This window comes from Leucoraja erinacea, chromosome 39 (assembly GCF_028641065.1).
Source record: "Leucoraja erinacea ecotype New England chromosome 39, Leri_hhj_1, whole genome shotgun sequence".
In the NCBI taxonomy this organism is placed as follows: Eukaryota; Metazoa; Chordata; class Chondrichthyes; order Rajiformes; family Rajidae; genus Leucoraja; species Leucoraja erinaceus.
Window position 1 is genome coordinate 8,483,226 of NC_073415.1, and position 22,131 is coordinate 8,505,356.

General features: G+C 48.6%; 1 protein-coding gene across 1 annotated transcript in view; it reads right to left on the reverse strand.

Moving 5' to 3' along the window:
- ppan (peter pan homolog) overlaps positions 1–21,582 on the reverse strand; it is a 33,752-nt gene extending 12,170 nt beyond the window's left edge. The window contains exons 1-12 of the mRNA XM_055664005.1: positions 21,494–21,582; positions 20,167–20,337; positions 18,949–19,056; positions 17,940–18,002; positions 16,401–16,592; positions 15,305–15,381; positions 12,796–12,903; positions 11,488–11,611; positions 10,219–10,297; positions 9,703–9,832; positions 8,366–8,538; positions 5,450–6,052 (exon numbers count right to left, since the gene is read on the reverse strand). Of these exons, the coding sequence (XP_055519980.1) occupies positions 5,450–6,052; positions 8,366–8,538; positions 9,703–9,832; positions 10,219–10,297; positions 11,488–11,611; positions 12,796–12,903; positions 15,305–15,381; positions 16,401–16,592; positions 17,940–18,002; positions 18,949–19,056; positions 20,167–20,337; positions 21,494–21,511 (1,846 nt within the window). The 5' untranslated portion in view covers positions 21,512–21,582. The remainder of the gene's footprint in view (positions 1–5,449; positions 6,053–8,365; positions 8,539–9,702; positions 9,833–10,218; positions 10,298–11,487; positions 11,612–12,795; positions 12,904–15,304; positions 15,382–16,400; positions 16,593–17,939; positions 18,003–18,948; positions 19,057–20,166; positions 20,338–21,493) is intronic.
- Positions 21,583–22,131: the final 549 nt, after the last annotated feature.

The window sequence follows — 22,131 nt, forward strand, 5'->3', positions numbered from 1 at the left end:
TGTGTCTTCTCCTGTGCTCTGTCTATTGTACTCGAGTTTAAACTAGTTCTATCTATGCATGGTAAATCTGATCTCTTTGGAAAACAACCAGAATAAAGCTTTTTACTGCACTTCAGTATATGTGACAATCATAAACCTGAGCCCGAGGTTTGTCAGTGGTGGACGGGCCGAATGGCTCAATTGGTGGTGCTGGTGCTGGTGCTGATCAAGAGAGTAGGATGGTGTGCTGGCTGTTGTTGGTGTGTGCTCATCAGCAGAAGTGTAGAGTCCTGGGATGTAAGGTGACAACAGCATCTGGGAAAGGGAGTACTTGATGAAAGGCAACACGTACATGAATAATCTGAGGAAGGACATCCTTGCGATTGAGGCAGTGCAGCGTAGGTTCACAAAGTTAATCCCCGGGATGGCGAGTCTGTCATATGAGGAAAGATTGGAAACACTGGGCTTGCATTCACTGGAATTTAGGAGGTGAGGGGATCTTACAGAAAAATTATAAAAGGATTGGACAAGCTAGATGCAGGATTTTTTCCCCAATGTTGGGGGAGTCCAGAACCAGGGGGGCCACAGTCTAAGAATAAAGGGGAGGCCATTTAAAAGTGAGATGAGAAAAAACTTTTTCTCATCTCAGTTAGAGTTGTGAATTTGTGGCATTCTCTGCCACAGAAGACAGTGGAGGCCAATTCACTGGATGAATTTAAAAGGTTAGATAGAGGTCTAGGGGCTAGTGGAATCAAGGGATATGGGGAGAAGGCAGGCACGGGTTACTAATTGTGGATGATCAGCCATGATCACAATGAATGGTGGTGTAGGCTTGAAGGGCCAAATGGCCTCCTCCTGCACCTATTTTCTATGCTTCTATGAATATAATTATCGGTGCCTCTGGCAGTCCCAGAACATGCTCAGCACTGGCATCCAACCAAATGCTCCCACGTCTTGTTCACAAAAGGAGAAATCTCATTCAGTCAATGACTGGCCTATCAGTCAGAGGAAGTCGATATTTAAGGGTGTGCAGGTGCAGTGAAAACAAGGCGCATTCATGCAGAAATCTTTAATGTGCAGTTCAGATTGAGAAATAAATTGGTAAAATATCTGGTCCGCTGCCAATTAGAGGCAGAGCACAAAAGCAAAGGTGATGAAGTCAATGGAACTGGTGATGGTGGCTTACAAAAAAAAATCTATGTGCTGGAGTAACTCAATGGGTCAGACGACATTTCTGGAGAAAATGGATAGGTGACATCTCGGGTCGCTCATCCATGTTTTATGGAGATGTTGCCTGTCTGACCTGATGAATTACTCCAGCACTTTGTGGCTGTTAAATAAAAATCAATTGAACCAAGTATAGAGTTTGTTGATTTCTGGGCAGTGCATTTTGTGAAAGTAATGTGAAATGAAGGTTGTAGTAACTCAGCGGGTCAGATCTCACCAGGGCCCTGTACAACTGCAGAAGGACCTCTTTACTCCTATACTCAAATCCTCTCGTTATGGTGGCTCAGCACTTTAACCCCCCCTCCCATTCCGTATCCAACCTCTCTGTCCTGGGCAGAATGAGCAACACCGAAAATTGGAGGAACAGCACCTCATATTCCGCTTGGGCAATCTGCATCCTGCCGGCATGAACATTGAATTCTCACAATTCTGTTAGCCCTTGCTGCCTCCTCCCCTTCCTACCTCTCCCTCAGCTCAGCCCTCGGGCTCCTCCTCCTCCTTTTTCCTTTCTTCTCCCCGCCTCCCCCCATCAGTCTGAGTCTGAAGGGTTTTGGCCCAAAACGTTGCCTATTTCCTTCGCTCCATAGATGCTGCTGCACCCGCTGAGTTTCTCCAGCATTTTTGTGTGTCCTCTTGTTATGAAGGTCAATATGCCATTAGCTTTCTTCACTGCCGGCTCTACCTGCATGTTTACTTTCAGTGACTGGTGTAAAAGGACACCCAGGTCTCGTTGCACTTCCCTTTTTCCTAATTGAGTAAGTGATACAGCGTGGAAACAGGCCCTTCGGCCCAACATGCCCACAAACGGCCAACATGTCCCTGCTACACTGGTCCCACCAACCTGCGGTAGGTTCATATCCCTCCAAACCTGTCCTATCCATGTACCTGTCTAACATCGGGATGGTCCCAGCCTCAACTACCTCCTCTGGCAGCTCGTTCCGTGCACCCACCACCCTTTGTGTGAACAGGTTCTGAGTTTTGGAGCAGTTTCTGAACAATACAGTCAGGGCGTTGCCACCCTTTGCTGCTGCCAGTGTCTGTTGTTGTATAATGCCTTGAAGAGGTGATAATGTTGGTTTCAGTTGTGGTGAAAATGACTAAGGTTATAGAGCCCTCCAACAGGAAACAGGCCCTTCAACCCTACTCGCACGTGCTGACCAAGCTGACATTCTAAGCTGGTCGCACTTGCCTGCATTAACTCATATCCTTCTAAACCTTTTCTGTCATGCCTCTTGGTATTATTCCATTATGGTCACCTAATCTGAGAAACAGTGACAACCTTTTTTGCCGTGCTATCCAGTCAAATCAAAATATGCATGAATACAGTCAGGCCATGCACAAGTGCAACAGGGTGAATACAAAGAGAAAAATAACCAGAGTGCTGAATGATTGTTACAGAGAACTGTGCCCATGCAGTGAACTCCACTGCTGAGGAGACTACACGGGATCCCTGGAACCTTCTCCCCCATTATATGTTTAACAGTTCACCACCATTCGCTAATGCAGCAGGACAGAACTTTGCTCTGGAACAAAAGGAAAGCTGCCGGAGGAACTCAGTGGGTCAGGCAGCACCTGTGGAGGAAAAGGTGATGGTCAAGGTTTCAGGAACGATGCATGGTTTCATCTGGAAATGTTGACTTCCATTTGCCTCCACAGATGCTGCCCGACCCACTGAGTTCTTCCAGCATTTTATTTTTTTGCTTCGGGTTCCAGCTTCTGTAGTCTCTTTCCTCCAGAACTTTGCTTCAAACTGAAACGTTGCCTAATTCCTTCGCTCCATAGATACTGCTGCACCCGCTGAGTTTCTCCAGCATTTTTGTCTACCTTCGATTTTCCAGCATCTGCAGTTCCTTCTTAAATATCTCATTGGAGACCCTGGGACTAACTTTGATTGGATCTACACTACACATTATTCCCTTCTCATGTATCTACACTGTGAATGGCTCGATTGTAATCATGTATTGTCTTTCCGCTGACTGGTTAGCACGCAACAAAAGCTTTTCACTGTTCCTCGGTACACGTGACAATGAACTAAACCAAAGGAATGATGTTGAATGTGGAGCAAGAACATGCATCGACCTACCAGGGCGCAGAAACATCATGCTTTGGGTTCCAATGTGAGCAAGTTAAGACGGATGTTAAGACTAAAATGGGAAAGGAAATGAGGGAAGTTGGAAAGAGGAAGGATAAGGAACAAAAGAATGAAGTCACAGTTTAAAAACATGGCAAGAATATCAGGAAGAATGAAAGGTCACTGCTCTTAGACGCACGAGGTTCCAAGAAGGTGGATTTCCACCCAAGCTTCTGTTTCATTTTGGCTGACGGGGGAACATTGGTGCGTTGTGGTTCTCACAGAAATATTAAACATGGAATTTCACACTGGAGGTGTATAACACAAGTGCCTGATTCTGCACGAGGTGCCAGATGATGCATTTACAGGTGATCCAAGTAGCAAGTAGCATCGAGCTTACAAATGGATGCACACACGGATTAGACTGTCTGGTCAGGCAATTAATGAGGCAGCACGGTGGCACAGCGGTAGAGTTGCTGCCTCACAGCGCCAGAGACCCGGGTGCGATCCTGACTACGGGTGCTGTCTGTACGGAGTTTGTACCTTCTCCCCGTGACCTGAGTGAGTTTTATCCAGTTTCCTCCCACGCTCCAAAAATGTGCGGGTTCGTGGGTTAATTGGCTTGGTATAATTGTAAATTGGCCCTAGTGTGTGTGTGTGTGTGTTGGATAGTGTTAGTATGCGGGGATCACTGTTGGTGCCGACCCAGTGGGCCTGTTTCCGTGCTGTGTCTCTAAACTAAACAGATGGTCACAATCACCTCCTCTTCCCACAGGGTTGCTCCCTCACCCCTGACCCCAACTGTATCCTTGGTTATTCGCTTCCATCACTCACGAGCCACCGAACATCCTGCTGCCTGGGACCTGTGCATTGCATTGAACTCAAACCATTGCTCTCTGGGCAGAGGTTCCCTCACATCAGCGGAACAACACTTGTGTACTGCCTCGGTGAGGTCTATGATATGATTTTATCGGGTTGTATGCAAAACAAAGCATTTCACTATACACAGGTGCATGTGACTATTGAAAGTATCAGTCTGAAGAAGGGTCTCGACCCGAAACGTTATCTGGAGAGAAACCTTCTCTCCAGACATGCTGCCTGTCCCACTGAGTTACTCCAGCTTTTTGTGTCTATCATAGAAAGGCTAGCCTAGGTTACATTGAGAACAGCGACACATTCTGAAGAAGGGTCTCGACCCGAAACGTCGCCTATTCCTTCGCTCCATAGATGCTGCCTGTCCCGCTGAGTTTCTCCAGCATTTTTTACCTATCTTGTGATTCCAGTCGCTCAGCAGGGGGACAGATGCCAGCAACTCGCTTCCACATTTGCCTGCTCTTTGCAGCCTTTCATGACGTACAAAAGAGGACAGTAAGTGCCAGAGTAACTCAGCAGGTCAGACTGAAAAAGCACCTTGGGATTTACAATGAAGCGGCCGATTCAGCGCAGACTCTGGGTGGAAACATCGATGATGGAACGTCGGGATTTACGCTCTGCAGGGAACTCTTGGACCAGGGTCAATGACCCAGCCCTCTCTCACTGCTCTGGACCCTACTGTCTCAGGGAATTCTCAACACTGGAACCTGCAGGGCTCCAGGGGAGGAGATCAGAAAGAAAGAGACTCTTGCATTTCACATCTGTGACAGGATTTCACATCCAGAAGCACTTTACTGCCAAATTACTTTTCGGTTCAGACAGCCATGAGGCTGTGCACAGCAAACTATCATTAGCAACAAGTCGTTACCTGGTTGTGTGACGTAGGTTGAGGGATAAACAGTAGCCCCACAACACGTACAGAGTAGTTCCCCATTTTAACCGATAGCCAACACAGGTGTCACATCCCACCCGCACCAACGTCCAACAATACCTGGGAAACACAAGTGGAGTCATCGGCTTTGAGGTGATCTTTAACCAAATCTCCTTTCCCTCCACAATTGACATTACATGAGACTGCGCTTTATGCTACTTGGCATAAAGTTGAGAACCGTAAAGGCACTGACTCGGTACGAGAATTTTACTGACAGATTTGTCATGCTTCACTTATGGGTGAGTGTTTCAATGTGGGGAAACATTGATTTCAAATTGTCTTTCTGTGAATGTGACTTCTTCTGGTCTTGCATTCATTTTGTTCAAATTAATATTCCATTTGTAACGTTTAATGAGAGCGACCCTTGCCTCTGGAACCTGGACGTTGGCCCTTGGCCTTGGAGCCTAGATGTTGACCTTTGGCCTTGAAACCCGGGCGTTGACCCTTAGCCTTGGCGCCCGGACGTTGACCTTTGGCGCCCGGATGTTGACCTTTGGCCTTGGCGCCCGGACGTTGACCCTTGGCGCCCGGACGTTGACCTTTGGCCTTGGCACCCGGATGTTGACCCTTGGGCTTGGCACCCGGACGTTGACCCTTGGAACCCGGGTGTTGAACCTTGACCCTGGAGCCTGGGCGTTGATCCGTGAACCTGGAGCCCGGACGTTGAACCTTGACCCTGGAGCCCGGGCGTTGAACCTTGACATTGGAACCCGGACGATGGTGACCTTTGCCCTTAAATGCCATTTTACTCCCGAGCCCCGAGCTCCTGAATCTGGAATTAGCCAGGGAAGTGCCAATAAGATGCGATTTCCTCCCTTGCATCGTCTTCCTTCTGTTGTTCCTTTCATGTTCTGGCGTTGTGCGTTGCTTGTTGGGAAACTCCCCACGGCCCTTGGACCTCTTGGCTTTTCCAAATGACTGTGATGATCCGTCTCTCTTCCTTTTTCTGTACGAAGTTGCCGGGAACAGATCTGTCGGAAAACAAGAAGAAGTTGCAAACAGACTTGGGCCGAAACGACACAAACAGCTGTCGATCAGTAGAACAGGATGAACAACACCAATCAGAAGGCGGCACGGTGGCGCAGCAGTAGAGTTGATGCCTCACAGCGCCAGAGACCAAGGTTCAAACCTGACTACGGGTGCCGTCTGTACAGAGTTTGTATGTTCTCCCCGTAACCTGCTTGGGTTTTCCCGGGTGCTCCGGTTTCCTCCCTCACTCCAAAGACATACAGGTTTGTAGGCTAATTGGCTTGGTTTAAATGTAAAATTGTCCCTTGCGTGTGTGTAGGATAGGGTTAATATACAGGGATCACTGGTCATTGTGGACTGAACGACCAGCGATCCGGGCCGTTCGTTGGGCCGAAGAATCTTTCTCCACGCTGTATCTCTAATTAAACGAAAGGGCATACGTCAGGACTGGAGAAGCAGCAGATACATCTCGGCTTACAATGGTTGCCATCATGAATGACATCCATTGTAAGCTAACAGAGAAACTGTTAGAAGAAGGTTCTCGACCAGAAACATCACCCATTCAATTCTCTCCAGAGATGCTGCCTGTCCCGCAAACTCCAGCATTTTGTGTCGATCCATGGGCAGGATCATTCCAATTATGTAAGATAAATCAAAGTGACTTCCTGAAAGAAGCTCTTGAATTTGTGTAATGACTGTGAACAAGTAGGGAGATTGTTTGAACATGCACCAGCTAATGACTTGTACATAGTTCACTTTCACCTGTGTGTGCGTGACAGTAATTCACATTAAATCTTCTCAAGAATGTATTCCTTCCAAATGTAATTTGAGTGTTATTGTCAGATAAACTAGTAGATCATATCTTTCAGTCAGCTCTGCGGGGGTGGGGGGAGGAGGAGACATCGCTGAGCAAATTAGACCGACATAATGCAAATCTTGACATCTCATATTACACGCACAAGAGCGAACACGAAACTAAAGCACAACACTTAGCCTCTCCAACCTCTCCAGCTTGGCTAATACAAAGTGTAGAAACCAGGGCTGAGGCAGGTTTTGCAGAACTCACATACAAAACGATTACTCTTTCAGAGTTTTACTCTATAGCTTTCAGCATTCCTGCTTTATGTGGGATAGACACAAGATGCTGGGGTAACTCAGCGGGATAGGCAGCATCTCTGGAGAGAAGGAATGGGCGATGCTTCGGGTTGAGACCCTTCTTCAGACTGATGTCAGGGGAGAGGGAGATGCATAGATAAGGAAGTGTAGGGTGTGAAAACAAGCAAGGGGAATGAGATCAAGGAATGTAGAATAGATCATTGTTAGCTGGGAGAAGTGAACAACAAAGCAAACAGAGATAAAATGTAAGGTAGACAAAAGTGCTGGAGAAACTCAGCGGGTGCAGCAGCATCTATGGAGCGAAGGAAATAGGCGACGTTTCGGGCCGAAACCCTTCTTCAGACCCGAAAATGATAGCTGGAGACAGTATGACTGCTCGGAGAACTGTGATGGGGAAGGGGTGGAGAGAGAGGGAAAGCCAGGGTTACTTGAAGTTAGAGAAGTCAATGTTCATACTGTTGGGGTTTAAACTGCTTATATGGGGCTAGGTTACAGATCAGCCTCAGTGAGGGGTAGATGGATTCAAGTGGCTGAAAGGACAGTCTCTCATATTTCGACGTGCCTCTGATGCTGGTGCAAGCAAGATTTTCATTGTACCTGTAACTCACCAGACTTATGCACAAGACAATACATTTTAATAGCAGTACATGTTGCCTAGATAGAGCAAATGTGGAGAAGATGTTTCCACTAGTTGGAGAGTCTAGGACCAGAGTCCACAGCCTCAGAATAAAAGGATGTACCTTTAGAAAGGAGATGAGGAGAAATTTCTTTAGTCAGAGGGTGGCGAATCTGTGGAATTCATTGCCTCCGGAGGCTGTGGAGGCCAAGTAAATGGATATTTTTACGCTGGAGATTGACAGGTTCTTGATTAGTACGGATGTCAGGGGTTATGGGGAGAAGGCAGGAAGGAGAATGTGGGTGAAAGAGGAAGATAGATCAGACACAATTGAATGTCGGTGTAGACTAGATGGGCCGAATGGCCTAATTCTGCTCCTGGAAGTGATGACATTTCAGGCTGTGAGCCTTCTTCAGACAATAAAAGTAACTCGACTAAACTAAATATGATGGTGCCAGCGCATCGAGATGGATCTCGACACGAAACGTCACCCATTCCTTTTCTCCAGAGATGCTGCCTGTCCCTGTCTGTCTGAGTTACTCCAGCATTTTGTGTCTATCTTCAAATGAAATATGATGATTACCGTTGTCTGGTTCAACTCCGACTTGCTGCCTGTAATACTCCCGGTCCGATTCATCCTCAGACTTGTCATTTCGATCCACGTTCTCCCCAGCGCCCGGGTCTTCAGCCTCGCTGTCCTCCTCGTCCTCACCCTCGTGATGTGTCTTCCTCCTAATTCCATCCAAACTCTTCTTCCTGGAATAAAGGACAAATTAAATTGTAAACATGCTGGAGAGAGAAAGGAACTGCAGACGCTGATTTACACTAAAAACTGCTCGAGTAACTCAGCGGGACGGGCAGCAATTCTGGAGAACATGGACACATGACGGTTCGGTTGGGACCCTGTTAAAATGGGATACTTTGCATCTTGGTCGGTGCCCTTTATGTGGTGACTCTTGGCATACCTTGGGTATGTAAAACAAAGAATATCACGTGTGGTGTGACAATGAGGTATCATTCATTCTGGTTGAAAGATACACTCTGAAGGATCCAGACCTGAAACGTCACCTTTCCAAGATCTCCAGAGATGCTGCCTGGCCTAAGTTGTAACATTCTGGTCCATGTTTCCCTGAAATATTCTCTGTGAAGCCTTCTAAAAGGTTTGCATTTGTATCAAGGCCGTGCCCAGGTTGCTTATGCCTTATTTGGGACAACCCTACACATGAACAAGTTCCTTAATATTACTATATTCAAAAACATACACGCCTTCCCTGTGAACGGCACAACTAACTTCCTCTCTCCACCATTGTAATTGTTCTTCCTTCCCAGTTCTATGTGCGTTTGGTGTAATTCCGTTTTTTCCAGAGGCCAGCATGGAAACAGGTCCATCACCCATTCACACTAGTCCTATGTTATCCCACTTTCTCATCCACTCCCTGCACACTAGGAACATTTTTACACTGGCTGATTAAGTTGCAAACCCGCATGTCTTTGGCATGTGGAAGCAAACTGGAGCACCCGGAGGAAACCCACGTGGTCACAGGGAGAACGTGCAAACTCCACTCCACATCCGAGGTCAGGGATCGAACCAGTGTGTCCGATGCTGTGAGGAAGCTGCTCTACCCGCTGCGCCACCGTGTCACCCCCTCAGTGCCCCAGGCAGGGTTGGCGTTGTTGTGCAGAGTCACACCGTGTCTCTGGATGAGACAGGAGGATGTACAACGGCGAGCGGAGGGGAGCGCAGATAAAGCAAGCTGCATGCACTCGTTTGTTCAGCTCCCGTGCAGGTAATGCACGCTGCATGCTATCACACTCACTTGTTCAGCCCCCGTGCAGGTAATGCACGCTGCATGCTATCACTCACTTGTTCAGCTCCCGTGCAGGTAATGCATGTTGCATGCTATCACACACTCACTTGTTCAGCTCCCGCTCCTTTGTCTTGTCTTGCGACGAATATTTTCGTCTTGCTTTTTCCGTCTCTCCTTCTTCAGCGCCTGTTGCTTCTCTTTATGCTCAAGCCACTCCTGGAGTTCCTCCGCTGTCTTTTTAACTGGAATGAAGGATCAGACACTCAATGCCACTTTCCTAAAATTAATATATTGTCACTGAAAGCACCAAATTACTCTCACTGGACTTTTGGCTGGACAACGGGAGGTTGTCAAAGGCGCAACTACTTATTGGCCTTCTTTCACTGCGAGTATTTTGAGGCTTTTACAGAGATAAAGAGAAAAGAAAGAGTGTTCACATCGCGGCCCTGTTTCCACCAGTCTTTCCACCACCATGCACAAGAAGCTACAAGGCACACACCATTGTGTGCAGATGCCAAGAAATGTGTTCAGCTCTGGCTGGACAACTTCTAATTGACTCAATAAGAAGACAGAGACAAGTCAGACCATCCCTCGTATCATGGCCAATAACAAAGATTCTTCCACTCACCAAATGTATGATACATCACTTGTCCATCGCACATTCCTTCCTCAATCTTCACCAACTCCAGCGTTAAGCGGGGTCCAATCTGTGAGAAGAGGATTACACAGATAGACACACGGGGATTAATGGCAACATCTGGGTTTTTCTTTAACAAAAATAAATGTAATCAATTATTACAAGAATAATATTAAATACAAAACAACACCAAAGAAACACACCACCATAAAACAAAGTCACACAATTATCTAAACAAATATTCTTAATTGTCAAATACACTAAAACAACTATATCTCCATCCTTATTAAAGATGGATTTCACACCCCACACTCACAGAAATCCCCAGGGTGCCCGTAGACAGCGCATAGTCCCCCTCTACACCACCCGGGCACGGACATAAACCAGAAAAGGGGCGGGCAGTCGGCTCAGGTAGAGCCCTCTTCCACCGGGCACTGTCTGTTTCTTCTCGAGGGGGATATCAGGGTACTCAACTTCCGAGACCTCAGTAATCTTCTAGACAATCATGATCAATGTGGGTGGGTACAGGGGCAAGCTGGGGGCTGGCAGGTCACAGGGACACCACGGCTAGCGATATACGGTCTTCAGCATTTGTTGCATCGCTTGTGATCTTCCAAACGGTGACAAGGTTGCGCAACTGGTGAAGCCGCTGCCGCACAGCGCCAGAGACCCGGGTTCGATCCTGACTACAGACACTATCTGTCGAGTTTGTACAGTCTCCCTGTGACGACGTGGGTTTCCTCCCACACTCCAAAGACGTGCAGGTTACTTGGCTTCGGTAAAGATTGTAAATTATCCCTGGTGTGTAGGATAGACAATAGACAATAGGTGCAGGAGGAGGCCATTCGGCCCTTCGAACCAGCACCGCTGATCATCCCCAATCAGTACCCCGTTCCTGCCTTCTCCCCACATCCTCTGACTCCGCTATTTTTAAGAGCCCTATCTAGCTCTCTCTTGAAAGCATCCAGAGAACCTGCCTCCACCGCCCTCTGAGGCAGAGAATTCCACAGACTCACAACTCTCTGTGAGAAAAAGTGTTTCCTCGTCTCCGTTCTAAATGGCTTACTCCTTATTCTTAAACTGTGTGTGGCCCCTGGCTCTGGACTCCACCAAACATCGGGAACATGTTTCCTGCCTCTAGCGTGTCCAAGCCCTTAACAATCTGATATGTTTCAACAGCTAGTATACAGGGTGATCGCTGGTGGGCGCGGTGATGGTGTGGTTTCAGCGCTGTCTCTCTAGAGTCTAGAACCTACTGACCTCCGTCAGCCGAATTGCACTCTGCTGGGCCTTCAGGTTGCCGCGGCCGGCGTAGTTCTGCGGCAGCTCGGTTATGTTGTGGTCTCCATCCTGTTCAGCCTCACTGTCCGACAGGTTGGCTCCTCTGAAAACAGACGCAAGCAGCGACACAGGATCATTAGTGCGCAGAGAGGAAGATGGTTCCATCTTTATACAGTGCCCTTCATAATGTTTGGGACAAAGGCCCATCATTTATTTATTTGCCTTTATACTCCAAAATTTGAGATTTGTAATAGAAAAAAAATCACGTCAGATTTTGATAAAGGCCATTTTTATACATTTTGGTTTCACTATGCAGAAATTACAGCAGTGTTTAGACAGAGCCCCCCCCCATTTCAGGGCAGTATAAACATAGAATTCTCCAACTGTTGGTAACTAACTTATTTTGCACCCCTCACTCTTCCCTCAGCCCACCTGGACTCGCACCCATTCCTCCCCTCTCCTTCACCTACATTCCTCCATCTAGCTTCACAATTTCTTCAGCCCTTATCTCACACCTTTTGGCTTTACATCTCTCGCCTTTGTCAAACCATTTGCCTGTCAACCCCCCCCCCCCTCACACACCTTATCTCCACCTATTCATCATTCTGCAAGCTTTGACCCAGCCCATCCCTCTCCCAGCTTTCTCCACCACCCCCCTCCAGTCAGTCTAAACAAGGGTCCCAACCCGAAATGTCACCTATCCATGTTCTCCATAGATGCTGCCTGACCCACTGAGTTACTCCAGCACTCTGTGAAACGTCACCTATCACCTATCCATGTGAAACGTCACCTATCCATGTTCTCACAGATGCTGCCTGACCTGCTGAGTTACTCCAGCACTCTGTGAAACGTCACCTATCCATGTTCTCCACAGATGCTGCCTGACCCACTGAGTTACTCCAGCACTCTGTGAAACGTCACCTATCCATGTTCTCCACAGATGCTGCCTGACCTGCTGAGTTCACGCCAGCTCTTTGTGAATCGTCACCTTACCATGTTCTCCACAGATGCTGCCTGACCTGCTGAGTTACTCCAGCACTCTGTGAAACGTCACCTATCCATGTTCTCCACAGATGCTGCCTGACCTGCTGAGTTACTCCAGCACTCTGTCCTTTGTAAAATAAAGGCAATGAGGGAACACCCTGACCCAGTGCAAATCTTTCACAACAAAGCTGCTCCTGGGTGGGAGCAAGTTTGTCCAACTGCTCTTTGCAGCTACTCCTCCCTAATCCAAGCACACTGATGCCCTGGGCCAGACTGGCGCTGGAATGCAAAGGCAGGACTTACTTCTGCAGGAGCTCACTGATGTCTTCAAACCTGTTCATGTTGGGGAACTTTTCCTGCAGCAGCTTCTTTATCCCCCGGCTCATCCCGACAGGAACCACCTTGATGGAGCTGGAGAGGAGAATGCCGTTATTGCTTCCGTTACACATGGAGAGCAGCAAGGGGCTATTCAACCCCTTGAGCCCGCCACCCAGGGACATTATCCAGCCCTTCCACCCACTCCTTTACCAGCAATGATCATTAGCACCACTCCGTCTGAAGAAGGATCCCAACCCGATACGTCACCTATCTATGTTCTCCACAGATTCTGCCTGACCCACTGAGTTACTCCAGCACTCTGTGTGTCCGCTTTTGTGTATTGACCAGCATCTGCAGTTCGTTGTTTCTCCATTTACTTATCATTACTATTCAGATAAGGGCGGCAAGGTGGCGTAGTGGTAGAGTTGTTGCCTCACAGCGTCAGAGACCCGGGTTCGATCCCGACTACGGGTGCTGTCTGTACGGAGTTTGTACGTTCTCCCCGTGACCTGCGTGGGTTTTCTCCAAGATCTTTAGTTTCCTCCCACACTCCAAAGCCGTACAGGCTGGAGAAACTCAGCGGGTGAGGCAGCATCTCTGGAGAACATGGGTAGGTGACGTATCGGGTTGGGACCCTTCTCCAAAGACGTACAGGTTTGTTTGTACACTTGGTATGAGTGCAAATTGTCCCGTGTGTGTGTGTGTGTGTGTGTGTGTGTGTGTGTGTGTGTGTGTGTGTGTGTGTGTGTGTGTGTGTGTGTGTGTGTGTGTGTGTGTGTGTGTGTGTGTGTGTGTGTAGGCTTGCGCTAATGTGTGGGGAACGCTGGTCAGCGTGGACCTGATGGGCCGAAGGGCCTGTTTTCACGCTGTATCTAAACATACCCTAACTAACCAAGCCTTCAACCCCACGCTGAGCGGCTCAGTGGCACCCTCTGCTGTACAATGCAGGGGATGCAGGGAGTCGATGGGATTGCTGATTTGCTCAGGAATTACAACTAGCGTAGATGGGAATCTCGGTCGGCATGGACGAATTGGGCCAAAGGGCCTTTTTCCGTGATGTTTGACTTTAGATTAGTTTTGAGATACAGCGCGGAAACAGGCCCTTCGGCCCACTGACTCCATGCCGACCAGTGATCATCCCGTTCACATGAGTTCTATCCCCAACGCTAGGGACAATTTGCAGAAGCCAATTAACCTACAAACCCGCACATCTTTGGTATGTGGAAGGAAATGGAGAAAACCTACACGGTCACAGGGAGAGCGTACAGACTCCGTACAGACAGCACCCGAGGTCGGGATGGAACACGGGTCACTGGCGCTGTAGGGCAGCAACTCTACCGCTGCGCCATCCCTAATTATTAGCTACTTCAACATCACCTTTCAAGCCTGCAATCTTCATCAGCAGAGCAAGAGCAGTGGGTTCTATGCCACTGTAGGGCTCTCTATGATTCTTTGAGAGGCATCAGATCCCCAAACTACTCTCATTAATCCGAGAGGAGAGGGAGAGGCCAAATGAGTGGAGACGGCCAGGAGCTGTTCCATCCTCCCTCAACATCACCTCACTCCCTTGTCCAGTTGATTCCCATTCCTCCCCCAGGATTATCACGTCACCAATCTTTATTATTGTCATGTGTGCTGAGGTTCATTGAAAAACTTTGACACTGAATGCTGGAGTAACTCAGCAGGTCAGGCAGCATCTCTGGAGATCATGGATGGATGATGTTTTTGGTTGGGAACCTTCTTCAGAATGATTGCAGGGGCTAGGGGGTGGAGGAGCAGGGCAAAGCACGACAGGTCAACATTTCTTGTTCCTTGTTTCCACAGTGAAAAACTCTGTTTTTCCATTCATGCTATCTCATCAAGGTATAATACTATACATAAATACTCAACTCAAGTACAATCGCTAGGGTGAAGGGGAGATGCAGAGTGCAGAACAGTTCTCAGCGTTATAGTGTTACAGTTCCATAGACAAGGTCCAATGTCTGTGATGGGGTAGAGGTGAATAGGGCAATACCCAAGCTTATAGCAGGACCGTCCAGAAGACTGATCACAAAGGGGAAGGTGTTTGTACATCTGCTGGTGCTTGCTTTCAAGCTTTGCTATCTTCTCTGGCTATCTTTATTTTCTCTGGCTATCTTCTCTATCGTCGGTCTGACCAGTGCAGGGAGGAGGGATGACCAGGGTGGGAGAGATCTTTGAATATAGTGGCTGCTTTTGCTTCACTTTTCTCATGGTGCCTCCTCCAACAACCCTAGATCACTGCTCACTGCCTCCCTCGCTCCCGCCGATCTCTCCATCGTTCCTAACCTCACGAGCGATGACTGGTGCAGCGATGATGATGCAGCGGTCACTGCTTGGCCAGCTGACTGGGCCGACCAAGTCGCCGAAACGCTCTGGAGTTTGGAGAGGTATACAGCCCCTAACCACCCCACCCCCACACTTGTTCACAACCCGCGACCAATCTGCAGGGTGCGGACACTGGGGGCTCACTTACTAGTGGCGGACCTCAAGGGTCTGACTGGCTGGGCTATAGTTGATCAGGACACAGCGCTTGATGGTGTTCAGGCCAACCTAGAAGTGAAAGAGCAAAACAGCAGCGTAAAAGATATGGCAGCGGCAAACGCAGAAAGTAGTCGCTCTTGGGCAGCACGGTGGTAGAGTTGCTGCCTACAGTGGCAAAGACAAGTCAAGTCAAGTTTATTTGTCACATACACATACGAGATGTGCAGTGAAATAAAAGTGGCAATGCTCGCGGACTTTTGTGCAAAAGACAAACAACAAAACAAACTATAAACACAATCATAACACACATATTATTTTACATAATAAATAATGGAAGGAAAAACGTTCAGTAGAGTTAGTCCCTGGTGAGATAGGCGTTTGCAGTCCGAATGGCCCCTGGGAAGAAACTCCTTCTCAACCTCTCCGTTCTCACCGCATGGCAAGACCCAGGTTCCATCCTGACTACGGGTGCTGTCTGTATGGAGTTTGTATGTTCTCCCCCCGTGACCTGTGTGGGTTTTCTCCGGGTGCTCTGGTTTCCTCCCACACTCCAAAATCGTACAGGTTTGTCGGTTAATTGGCTTCGTTAGAATTGTAAATTGTCCCTGCAGCGTAGGATAGTATTAACGTGTGGGGATCGCTAGTCGCCACGGACCCAATGGGCCGAAGGGCCTGTTTCCGCGCTGTATCTCTAAACTAAAAAAAAATTAAAACCAACCCCAATCCCTACCTCTCTCATAACTAACCCCAGCCCCTCCTCAACCCTTTCCACGAACACCTACAGTGTGGTACGATGGCACAGCATCGGAGACCAGGGTTCGATCCTGACTACGGGTGCTGTCTGGACCGAGTTTGTACGTTCTCCCCGTGACCTGCGTGGATTTTCTCAGAGATCTTCGGTTTCCTCCCACACTCCAAAGACATACAGGTATGTGAGTAAAAATTGGCTTGGCATAAGTGTAAATTGTCCCTAGTGTGTGTGTGTGTGTGTAGGATAGTGTTTGTGTGCGGGGATCGCTGGTCGGCGTGGACTCGGTGGGCTGAAGGGCCTGTTTCCGCGCTGTATCACTAAACTGAACTGAACCTACCTTGTAGACGTTGATTGTCGGGAACAGGTTCTGGAACATAGTGGCCATGAGCTTGACATGCATGCCGTCCCCTCCAAAGTTGTTCAGCACCAGCAGGGGGTGGTGGGTGAACTGGCTCTCATGCATCCGGTGCCTCTTCAGCGACGAGACGATGTCCTTCACCAGGGAATACTGGGAATCACACGGGCAGAAAGATCATTCCCAATGAGCCATAAGAAGCGGAATTAGGCCGTTCAGCCCATCAAGTCTATTCCATTCAATCATGGCTGATCTATCTCCCCGTCCAAACCCCATTCTCCTGCCTTCTCCCCATAGCCTCTGACACCCAAACTAATTAAGAATCCATCTATCTCTGCCTTAAATATATCCAATAACGTGGCCTCCACCGCCTTCTGTGGCAAATGATTCCACAGATTCACCACCCTCCGACTGAAGAAATTCATCCTCTTCTCCTTCCTAAATGAATGTCCTTTAATTTTGAACCATGGCGTCATACAGCATGGAAACGGAACGGCACAATGGCGCAGCAGGTGGAGCTGCTGGGTTCACAGCGCCCACTCCTGCACCTTCTTGTGGTCACCAGTTTTTTCTGTTTTCTATTTGTGGATTTCCTGTCTATTATGTCAAAAGCACTTTTGCTCAAAATTCCAGTTTCTGATCCCTTTATGACCTATCATCAATCTGTCAATGTTGCTTTAGAAACTGGCACTTTTAACCTGTTACAACTGAGATGTTGTAGCCAAGCATCTCACTGTCACATGAAATAAGGACAGCAGCAACACTCACCTGGCAATATTCAGAAAGTCAGCCTTTGTTCACAACTGATAAAGAAACACAGTTTGCTCTGAATAAAGGTCTGAAGAAACGTCACCTGTTTCTCTGTTCAAGAAGGAACTGCGGATGTTGGAAACTCGAAGGTAGACAAAATTGCTGGAGAAAATGAGCGGGCAGCTTTGAAAACAATAATGTATTCGTTTATTAGCTCCTAGCAAACCCTTACAATGAAACAGGTGAGAGACAACTTGATCCCAGGACCTCCACTAATCGTGTACTGTGACTTCCTAGAAAGTGGCGTCACAGGTAGACAGGGTGTTCAAGCCAGCTTTCATCTTGGTCTTCATCAGTCAGAGTATTGAGTTTAGAAGTTGGGAGGTCATGTTAATAGTTGTACAAGACGAAGGGTTCGAAGCCCCATTCCTGAGTATTGTGTTGTTTCCAGTTTTTTCTGTTTGTTATTTTGGAAAGATGTATAGACACAAAATGTTGGATCCTAACTCAGCGGCATCGATGAGCATCTCCGGAGAGATTGTGGCATAGGTGACGTTCTGAACTGGTCGAGTCCCTATCTTCAAATCCCATTCCACTGCTCTCCATAGATGCAGAGTTACTCCACTGGCAAATTCTGAAAGTCTGGGGCCGGTTTTAAACGAGCCAATCTGCAGTTCTTTCATAAAAAAGATGTAAATGTGCTTTGAAAACAATAGTATTCGTTTATCAGTAAAGCTCCCAGTTACAATGAAACAGGGAGAGACAACTTGCCAGGACCTCGAGGTGCCTGAGACTTCCTAGGTAGAGGTTGAGCAGGTCTGGGCCGGCTTTATTCTTGGTGGAGGTCACAGGAGTATGAGTGAGTCTTGTTACAGTGCTATAAGACGTCATGAGGACACATAGAGTATTGTGTTTAGTTTTGGTCACTCTGTTATAGGAAAGATGTTAGACACAAAATGCTGGAGTAACTCAGCGGCACAGGCAGCATCTCCGGAGAGAAGGAATAGGTGACGTTTCTGGTCGAGTCCCTTCTTCACCCATTCCTTCTCTCAAAGGATGGTAGGCTCCATATTTGGTCTACAAGCGATTTTATCCAAGATCTGCAGTTCTTTCATAGAACTATGTTTGGAAAGGGTGAAGAACATTATGGGGACAGACTCGAGGGCCTGAGCCATAGGTACAGGTTGAGAGTGGATTTATGGGCCAAACGCAGGCAGGATTAGTGATCTTAGAGGTGCATAAGATGGAGGACTATGATAGGGTCTAGAGCCTTTTAAGAGGGAGTTAGATCAGAGGCCCTAGGTTTAAGTGGGGAGGCAAGGGATAATAGGGTTTTCTCTTATACAAAGGATGGTAGGTATATGGAACAAGCTGAGTTGGATGATCTTGAACCATGAACATATTGAATGGCGGTGCAGGCTCGAAGGGCCGAATGGCCTACTCCTGCATCTAATTTCTATGTTTCTATGTTTCTATGTTGGTCGGTGTGGGCACGTTAGGCTGAAGGGCCTGTTTCCACACTGTATGCCCAATGTATAACAGCTATTGCAGTGATGTTGCTGCAATCCGCAGTGCTGTGTGAGTGCAAGGGGTAAAGGCAAGTGGAACTATTCAGCGGCGCGGCGCAAGCAGAACAGAGGACAACGCAGGACTGTAGAAACCTTCACAAGCCCGCCTCTCCAGCGGACTCGTGTCAGGTCACTTTCCTGGTGATAGAAAGAATGGGCGTAACGTTTGCAAAAAGAATCGACACGCAGAAAATTGATTTGAAGCTTCATCTACTTACTAAATTGACACAGTTCGATGATTTTGTAAAGATTAAGAAATGCGTCACCCCTAGCGGTCCGGCCACCGAGACAAAATCTTTCAGCATGTTCTTCTTCCGCACCTGAAAAATCATTTAATATCAAAAGATGAGTCCTGAGTTGTTGTTTACTTTTGTTAAGTTTATTATTATCATATACATATATCAACCAGGGGCCACAGTCTTAAAATAAAGGGGAGGTCATTTAAGACTGAGGTGTGAAAAAAACGTTTTCACCCAGTGAGTTGTGAATTTATGGAATTCCCTGCCACAGAGGGCAGTGGAGGCCAAATCATTGGATGGATTTTAGAGAGAGTTAGATAGAGCTCTAGGGGCTGGTGGAATCGAGGGATATGGGGAGAATGCAGGCACGGGTTATTGATTGGGGACGATCAGCCATGATCACTATGAATGGCGGTGCTGGCTCGAAGGGCCGAATGGCCTCCTCCTGCACCTATTTTCTATGTTTCTATACAGAAGTACAGTGAAAGTGTAGAGTGCATGCTAGAGGGGAGAAGAGGGAGTGACCGGGGTGAGACTGGCCCTTGAGTGTGCTGCTCTCCTTGTTGAGGCAGCGTGAAGTGTAGATTGCGTCCATGAAAGGGAGGGTGGTTTGCGTGATGGTTTGGGCTCTGTCCACAGGGCAAAGCCTTCCCTCTTACTTCATTCTGAAATATCCTAAGGCAATTCCCTTTACTCCATCCACTTCAGGCTATGTTGGAAGCCGATAACTCGTTTCTTCCTCATGGAAGTTAGGACTTTATTCCTTGGAACGTAGGAGGCTGACGGGTGACATTATAGAGATAGAATCATGAGGACAATTGATAGGGTGAATGCAGAGAGTCTTTTCTCCAAGGTAGGGGAATCAAGAACCTGAGGAAATAGGTTTGAGATGGGGGTGGGGGGACATTTAAGAGCAATCCAATGGGCAACTTTTGCCGAGGGTAGTGGGTATATGGAACGAGCTGCCAGAGGGGGTAGTTGTAGTTTTTAAAACAACAGTTAAAAGACATTTGGAATGGTACATGGATAGGAATGGTTTAGAGCGATAAGGGGTAAATGCAGGAACATGAGACTAGCTTGGATGGGGCATCTTGATTAGCATGAACGAGTTTGGCCGACGGACCTGTTTTCGTGCTGTATGAGTCTGTGACTCTGTGTCCCAGTAACGAGACTTCGGAGGCTGAGACTCACCGTCAGTGAACGAGCAGTGAAGGGCTCCAACAGCCGTCTCAGGTCTGCGATCAACTGCAGCACATTATGTCCAATCTGACCTCGGTGGAAGACAAAGGAATGCGGAACGCTGGTGTACTCCTCCTGTGCGAGGTGAATTGCATTCCCCCGGGCTTTCTTCTGGTTCTTAGACTGAAGAGAGATTCAAAGAAACGTATCTTTAACACAGAAGTTCAAATCATTTAAAATAACACCCAACAAAGGCTGGCATTTACCATCATCGGGGAATTAGCAAAGCTTCCACTGAACTTTTCCAGAACTACAAAATCACCATCAGAATACTTTATAATCAGGAGACACGGAGACTGGAGATTAGTTTAAAGACACATGGAAACAGATCTGGAGAGAAGCAATGGGTCGAGACCCTTCTTCAGACTGACCCAAAATATCTATCTACACTTCTCTCCAGAGATGCTGCCTGCCCCACTGTGTCTATCGTCAGAATAAACCAGCATCTGCAGTTCCTTTTTACACATGGAAACAGACCCTTCGGCCCACCGAGTCCACGCCGACCACTGATCACTTGTTCACACTAGTTCAATGTAATCCCACTTTCTCATCCATTTCTTTCATATGAAGAATGACTGGATAGACTCGGCTTGTACTCGCTAGAATTTGGAAGATTTAGGGGGGGATCTTACAGAAACTTACAAAATTCTTAAGGGGTTGGACAGGCTAGATGCAGGAAGATTGATCCTGATGTTGGGGAAGTCCAGAACAAGGGGTCACAGTTTCAGGATAAGGGGGAAGTCTTTTAGGACCGAGATGAGAATTTTTTTTTTTCACACGGAGAGTGGTGAATCTGTGGAATTCTCTGCCACAGAAGGTAGTTGAGGCCACACAGTTCATTGGCTATATTTAAGAGGGAGTTAGCTGTGGCCCTTGTGGCTAAAGGGATCAGGGGGTATGGAGAGAAGGCAGGGATGGGATACTGAGTTGGATGATTAGCCATGATCATATTGAATGGCGGTGCAGGCTCGAAGGGCCGAATGGCCTCTACTCCTGCACCTATTTTCTATGTTTCTATGAAACCCACGCGGTCACAGGGAGAATGTACAAACTACACCCACAGAGAGAGAGAGGGAGAGAGATCACCCGAGGTCAGGATCGAACCCGGGTCTGTGAGTGAGTGGAGCAGATTTAGGCCATTCGGCCCATCTAGTTTACTCCACCATGGCTGATCCATCTCCCCCTCCTAACCCATTCTCCTGCCTTCTCCCCCATAACCCCTGACACCCGCTGTAGATCGGGGCGTGGAGTCCGCAGCGGTGTCGGCGGCCGCGCTCACCCGGCTGTGTTTCCCCATGGCGCCGACTCCGCCTGGTCCTCGGCCCCGGCCTCTCGTAACCCGCGGCCCCGGCCCCTGGTCTCCGGGCTCGGCCCCGGCCCCGGTCCTCGCCGCGGCCCGGTCCTCTCGTAACCCGCGGCCCCGGCCCCTGGTCTCTGGTCTCCGGCCTCGGCCTCTCGTAACCCGCGGCCCCGGTCCCTGGTCTCCGGTCCCGGGTCTGCGGCCTCTGGTCTCTGGTCTCCGGGCTCGGCCCCCCGCCGCGGCTCCGGTCCCGGGTCTGCGGCCCCTGGTCTCTGGTCTCAGGCCTCGGCCTCTCGTAACCCGCGGCCCCGGCCCCTGGACCCTGGTCTCCGGCCTCGGTCTCTGGTAACTCGCGGCCCCGGTCTCTGGTCTCCGGGCTCGGCCCCCCGCCGCGGCTCCGGTCCCGGGTCTGCGGCCCCTGGTCTCTGGTCTCAGGCCTCGGCCTCTCGTAACCCGCGGCCCCGGCCCCTGGACCCTGGTCTCCGGCCTCTGGCCTCTGGTCTCTCCGCCCTCACACGCCGCTCCTGGGCGCCGCCATTACCAGCCCCTCAACCACGTGTCCAACCGCGCACCCATCTCACGCTCCGGCCGCGGCGCCACCGCATCGGAAAAACGTT